This window comes from Cavia porcellus, unplaced genomic scaffold (assembly GCF_034190915.1).
Source record: "Cavia porcellus strain 051 isolate PalLab524CR breed Dunkin Hartley unplaced genomic scaffold, mCavPor4.1 scaffold_15, whole genome shotgun sequence".
In the NCBI taxonomy this organism is placed as follows: Eukaryota; Metazoa; Chordata; class Mammalia; order Rodentia; family Caviidae; genus Cavia; species Cavia porcellus.
In genome coordinates this window covers 74,992,618-74,999,333 of record NW_026947498.1, presented here as the reverse complement: position 1 = coordinate 74,999,333, position 6,716 = coordinate 74,992,618, and the positions used below count along the sequence as shown (strand labels likewise).

Genomic DNA, 6,716 nt, shown 5'->3' with positions numbered 1-6,716 from the left:
CGACTGCAACATGACTGTTTAAAAATATACTCAAGGCATAGACATTAGATACAGCAGAAGTACACATTTCATGTCTTTTTATTTATCTTATAAAACAGAACAAGTGCATTTTGAAAGTGCTTCTGCCGTCACTGCACCCATCCCCCCAACACTAAGGCAGGTAAAAAGAGCTGAAACCTTACCAGGAAACTGAGGCCCTAGAAATTAAATGATCAACTTAATTAGCCGTAAAATCAGACATAAGACTAATTCTCTCGATGCTCCATGTTGCCATAAATAACACATTCTCAAATAGCGGGATGAAAGGATAAAGGTACTGAGCAGGTAGTTAATAAATACCCACGGGTGGCAAGATTACCAACAGAGGGTGCAGGAAGCCTATGAGTCCTCTCCCAGGTGGGTGGTATTCGTAAAACTTGAGATCTTGACAGGTGAATCAGAACTGCGTGGGGACACAAGCTAAAAATCTTCATGCAATGGAAGTTTGCAGGTGGTTGTTGGCAAATATGACTCACAGGGGCTTAATTCTGGAGAACTCATCATAGAACTTCTCCTCAGCTGTCTACTGTCAAGAGGTGATAGCTGCTGAGGTAACAGTTTGTATTGAGGTGGTTACCATCATGGGCTCGCAGAACCCCAAATAGCCTACATCCTGGCCCTGTGTTCCAAGCTTTTAGCTTCTGTTCCTGTGATCCTATGATACCATGCTCTGACCTACAAATCTCAGACAGGATGAGCACTTCTTGGATTTTTTGTTTTTTCTTGGTCAGTAAAACCTGAGGTTCTGCTGTGTGTGTTGGTGCCTCCCTACAATCCCCAAGTAGTAAGGCTCAAAGATCTCAAGTTGAAGCCCAGTCTAGGCAATTCAGCAACTTACTAAGACACTGTCTCAATATAAAAAATAAAAAAATGATGGGGTAGAGCTCAGTGTGAAAGCCTTGGCTTCAAAACACAAAATTAGGAAAAAAAAAAAAAAAAAAGCTGAAGTTATAGCGGGCAGACACAGTGGCACAGGCCTGTAATTCCAGCTACTCAGGAGCCTGAGGCAGAAAAATCACAAGTTCATGGCCAGCAAAGGCAACTTATGGAGGCTACCTCGAAATAAAAAATATAAATGGCTGGGGGTGCAGCTCAGTGGCAGAGCACTGACCTAATTCAATACCATAGATTCACTACAATATCACCAAAAAAAAAAGCCAGAAAAGAAAGCTGAGATCCCTTCTCCCTGGCTCATTAGTGAAAGGGCACTGGGAGAGCTAATGCTTGCTCTGTGTGTTTCTTGCCAGACACTGGTTTCTGCCTCAGCCATTTCCTGGTTTAGACACTTGTCTTTCCACTCAAGGACAAGAATCCTCAGCTTCTTCTAGTCATCAGGGTCCAAAAAGCTCAATGCTGTCCAGTTTCTCCTCTTTGTAGAGCAGGATATTCTCCATCAGTTTCCTTTTGGCTTCATTTATCTCAATTTTCCATGAAGTCTCTGGAGCTAAAGTTTAACACAAAGTAAAAAACAGCTTAAACAAAATTGGCCATTATAGCTTCTAGAAAGTCAGACTTGGAATAGCTAAATCTTGGAAGCAGCCTATTGTCTATCAATATACTAATGGATAAAGAAAATGGAGTACTACTTTGCAATAAAGAAGCATAAAAAGTCATTTGCAGGTAAACTGATGCACTTGAGACTTGAGATGTTAAGTGAAGTCAGAAATACAAGCTAAAATATCTCATGGTTCCTCGTGTGTGAGAAAACTAAACTACATACTTATTACTATATTTTAAGAGAAAAATAAAAGACAACAGGAAACAGGGAGATAGTTCTTTTTTGAATGGGAAGGGGACCAAGAGACAGAGGGAGCGGGGAGGGAACCAAGGCAAGCAGAAGTAAAAAGACTAGAGATGTGCTTTGTAGGTGCACCAACTCCCCACTAGTAATAAAAAAAACTTGGTCAGACTTGAGTCAGAGGCTCACTAATCGAGGCCTCTGCTACAGGCCTGAGTGAAAGATCCACATTCACCACTCCTACCTTTAGAGCACTGGGTCCCCTCCCCACAGCAGGGTACAGGTCTAGAGTCATTCAAAGACAGCCTCTCTTCTTCCTCCCTCTTCCCACGTCAGACTGGATCAGTATTACCTCACCCATTTTGAACCCACCTCGGGATCTTACTCTATAGAACACCCTGTGTGAAAGAGGGTCTGCAGCAACCTATTTTCTGGGTCCCCCTCTGTCTCTTAGGACCTGTCTCTCAATAAATACCTCCTACTCTTAATCTCCGTTATTCCTTAAAATTCACTCGATTTGGGGGAACGCGGATTCGGTGCTTCTGACACCCAGCAGGCTGGGTGTTACGTGTATTTCCCCCGTATCACAAGCACCAGAGGGAAAAAGCCACCGCCAAAAATACTCTAGGCGGCCTGGAGAAGGAACTGGAAAGGAACCCAGCGGGTCAACGAGGATCAGGGTTGGTTGCAGTGGTTCCGGCAGAAGGACAGCAGTTCAGTGGAGGGTGACGCGGAGACAGGCGGCAAGGGGATGGAGAAGGTGATGAAGTGTGGAAATGGGGCGGGGTCAAGAAGTAGAGTTTTCCTTCTGCTTGGCTGAATCTTTAAAGGAATCAGGAAGGAAGGGAGGGAAGGACGGACGGCGGCTGCGCCTACTGTCCCGGGCCCCAGAGAAGCACGCTTGCAGCCCTCCACTTCGGCCTCCGTACCCGCACTGTTCGCCGCCGTCGCGGAGACCGCAGCCTGGAGGCCCGCGAAGTCTACGTCACCGGTCTCCACGGGGGTGTTGGCGGGGCAGCCGGCACCTGCAGAGAGCCCGCTCCACTGCAGCAGTGCGCCTGGCGCTCGGAGCCGCTCCTCCACGGCAACCACGGAACTCCGGGCCTTGGGTTGAACAAGAGAACAACGCGAGCAACTGAAGGCCGCGTCTGCCCTCGCCCCTCCTCCACCTTGCGGGAGAGTACGGCAGCCGAGACGGGCCAGTCAAAGGACCCCCCCCCCCATCCTTCATACTAGCGATTGGGCACGTGACCCAGATGGCCAATCAGAATCTTTCCTTGGGATTTTTTTTTTTTTTTTTTTTCCATCTAGAGCTGTAAAGACTGCTTTCCAGTCTTTAATGAAAGCTCAGGCTTCCATTAAACAGTGGACGTCAGTTTAGAGGAAAGGAAAATGAAGCGTCAACAAACAGCAAGAGATTCGATCCCCGGTACCAAGAAAAAAAAAAAAAAAAAGCAAAAGAGAAAGAGAAGTGATGAGTGATGGAGAGCCACAGATAACACCTTTGATGCTGAGACTGGTGTAACTGCTCTGAAAGCAGAGCAAGGCTGGCTGGTCCTTTGCTGTCTGGCTAAATGAGCCACATTATTCGTTGGTTCATTTGTTCATTTTTTCCCCTCCCATGTCTGTTTGTGTTTTGGTTTTGGTTTGGTTTTGGTTTTTTGGTTGGAGCTTTGGTCTGGCTTTGTTTTTATAGCTAGGGTCTCACCCTACTCCAGTCTGGCCCTCAACTCACTATGCGGCCCAACCTGGCCTTGAACTCTTGGCGATCCTTCTGGCTCAGACTCCCTGCTGCAGGGATTACAGACATGTGCCACCATGTCTGGCTCTATTTCTTTTTGAGTTTGAATTTCTAAGACTTCCAACCAGACATGCACTAGTACTCTGTGTGGAGTAAGCTGCTCGTGACCAAATCCAGTCCTGATGTATGAAATCCTATCTCTGCAAACCCGTCTCCAGTGAGGCAGACCCAGACAGTCTCCGAGAAGTGAGGCTAGGTGAGCGACACTCACCTCCCACAAGCTACTGTTGCGCCTCCACAGGCAGTGGTAGACAGCTGTGGCCAAGGCCTCAGTACAGTCCTCAGGCAGGGATCCACCTCTCTTTTTCAAGTATTTCTGGCAGATCTCCTTTGCCATCACCTTCTGAACCCCTGGTTTCCTGGAGCTTGGAATTTCACTGAGAAGTAAATCTTTCTGTGGGAGGAAAGCAAAAGCCTTCAGTGAGCTGCATGGTACAGCAGCTACCATGCCTGCCCCACCCACCTCCAGGACTGCCCTGGAGCCCAACAGCTTCTCAAAAAACACACTGAACATTTAAAGCATAAATGCAAGGGTCCCAGAAACAAGCACCACACCAGGAAGTAGAGAATCACTCAGTTGCCTATATGCAGCCCACAGTACACCTATACCTCCAACCACAGGCCTCTGTGGTGTCAAAAAAATGGCTCTCTTAAGACCAACAGAAACATTAGCAAAGCACTGTACCTAAAGCACAAGGTATGATACCTCAAGCGGAAGAAACCACACAATCAACTACTGGTGATAAACAGTACTGGTAGTAATGATCACCTACTGCATACCAAGCACTCTACTTACATTAATAATGTAACCTTATTAGCAATTAACATAGACCCTTTCTGCCTCTGCTGGTGCCATGACACACATGAAAAAGCTTGTGACAAAAGGAGGCAAAAAGAAACAGTAGGTTCTTTTTTCTTTTTTTGGTACCAGGGATCAAACTCACAACCCTGTGCTTACCAGATAAGCACTTGAACCATTGAACTAAATCCCCAGCCCAGAAACAGTAGGTTCTTAAGTTCTCTCTGATGGCACCCACCCTGCAGAAGATGGAATCATGGATCCTGCTGATCTCAAGCAGCTTCTCCAAGAGAAACAAAATCAATGCAAACAGAAAAGCTGGGAATCTTCTGGGGGAGGGGTGGTAAGCATCAAAAAGAATAAGAGCAGAATTTCAGTCTTCCAGAGTTGCTTTTCTTTTTTGCAACTCTAGGGCTGAAACCCAGGGCTCTGAACGTCCTCTGCCACTAAGCTACACTCCCAGCCCACCCTTAAAAAATGTCTAAAGACTAATTTACATGAATGGTTCCACACAGCTGCTAAATGCAAAGAGAGTTACAAATAACATTACTTACAAATTAACAAGGACAAAGACAAGAAATGAGAACTGAAACTTTTTCATCTGGAATATTTTGCATGAGTTCTTTTTTTTTCCCCCCATGAGTGCTTAAATTAAAATTGAAGAACTGGCCAGAGATACAGCTCAATGGCCTTAATATCTGCCTGACAAGTACAAGGTCCTGAGTTCCATTTCTGATGCCAATAATAAAATAAAATTGAAGATTACATAGAATGGATACTCTCTTAGAGTACAAAACACTTTGAAATATAGGATTTAAGAGTAGGGGTGTAGCTCAGTGGTAAAGTGCTTGCATATTCTATGAAAGGTCCTGGCTGGGTTCAATCCCTAGTACCATAAAAACTCGCTTATTTATTTATTTCAAATTTTAAATATATAATTACAGCTATGCACAGGTGCATATGCATATGGTTGTTATCCCAATTATTCAGGAGGCTGAGGCAAGAAAACCATAAATTCAAGACCAGCCTGGGCAACTCAAAGAAGACTTGTTTCAAAATTTTATGGGATTTTTTTTTTTTTGGAGGTGATTGGGTTTTTTGTTGGTTTGTTTTTTTGTATTTTGCTTTTTTTGAGACAGCACCTCACTATATAGCCCAAGCTGGCCTTGAACTTACAGTAATCCTCTTGCCTCAAATGTTGGGACTGGAGGGGTGCACTGCAACACCATGCCCAGCATTGAAAATAAAATTTTAATAAGAACTGGAATTGTAGTTCATGATAGACAGCATATGTGATGATTCTCTGGGTTTAATTTCTAGTACCTCCAAAAATATATAACTACACATTTATTATTCTTTATAAATATATGATTACAAAATTATAAATATGTAAAATATATACACAATAGTAAGAATTTTTAAAACTATACAACAGAAGATATGACATAATTATATTTCTATAAAAATATATATTTGGCACAAAATATATTTTATATAACATATATTTAATATATAATATGGTATAGAATGTATATTTACATATATATGTTCCAACACATTATATGAAACACATACATTGCTTAAATATAAGAAAATTAAGACATAATTATGTACACTCTTAACAGAGTTATGCTGCATTAATTATACCTTTTTATTTTTTTAATACCAGGGATCAAATTCACAACCTCATGCTTACCAGGCAAGTGCTTGAACTGCTGAGTGAAATCCCTGGCTCTAACTATACAATATTAACATATTTGATGTTTTCTATTTGTCTCCACAAATATAATTTATGTAAATAATATAACATTTGTACATATATATATATATATATATATTTTTTTTTTTTTTTTGGTATTAGAGATCAAACAACCTCACATTTGCCAGGCAGGTGCTTGTGCCACTGAGCTATATCCCCAGCCCTCTACATACATTTCCATGCAATATATTTGTCATATAAAATATAGTGTACACTTTAAATAGTTGCCATATATATTTTTAATTATATATTATAAAACAATTTGTTACATGTTAATTTCATGAACATATGTACATATTTCAATATACTTTATATATTACATACTGTATGCTATAAACAGTCTATTCACATAGACATAGTCTATTCATGCTAAATAAAATGCAAAAGCCTGATAAAATTTCATACTATAATGTTGTAGGGAGCGGCATGACAGCCCCATTGCTGCCTCCCCACCTCTCTCTCCCATGGGCACGTAATGCGCCTGCCTACATTACCCATAATCCTCTCCTGCTTATGTCACATATCTGGACGTGACGATGACCCATCAGAAACCACCTCGTAGCTTCTTCCTGTCCCACCA

The 6,716-nt window shown here is 42.4% G+C and overlaps 1 protein-coding gene across 4 annotated transcripts in view; it reads right to left on the bottom strand.

Annotated features, from left to right (window-relative positions):
• Positions 1-60: 60 nt before the first annotated feature.
• The window catches only part of Irak2 (interleukin 1 receptor associated kinase 2), a 69,387-nt gene continuing 62,731 nt past the window's right edge, over positions 61-6,716 (bottom strand). For 3 of the 4 annotated variants that reach the window (XM_013146285.3, XM_013146286.3, XM_013146287.2), the window contains 3 exons: positions 3,790-3,972; positions 2,707-2,881; positions 61-1,483 (listed from right to left, as the gene is read on the bottom strand). In XM_013146285.3, the coding sequence (XP_013001739.1) occupies positions 1,371-1,483; positions 2,707-2,881; positions 3,790-3,972 (471 nt within the window). In that variant the 3' untranslated portion in view covers positions 61-1,370. The remainder of the gene's footprint in view (positions 1,484-2,706; positions 2,882-3,789; positions 3,973-6,716) is intronic. The other variant, XM_063225254.1, reaches the window with a different exon arrangement.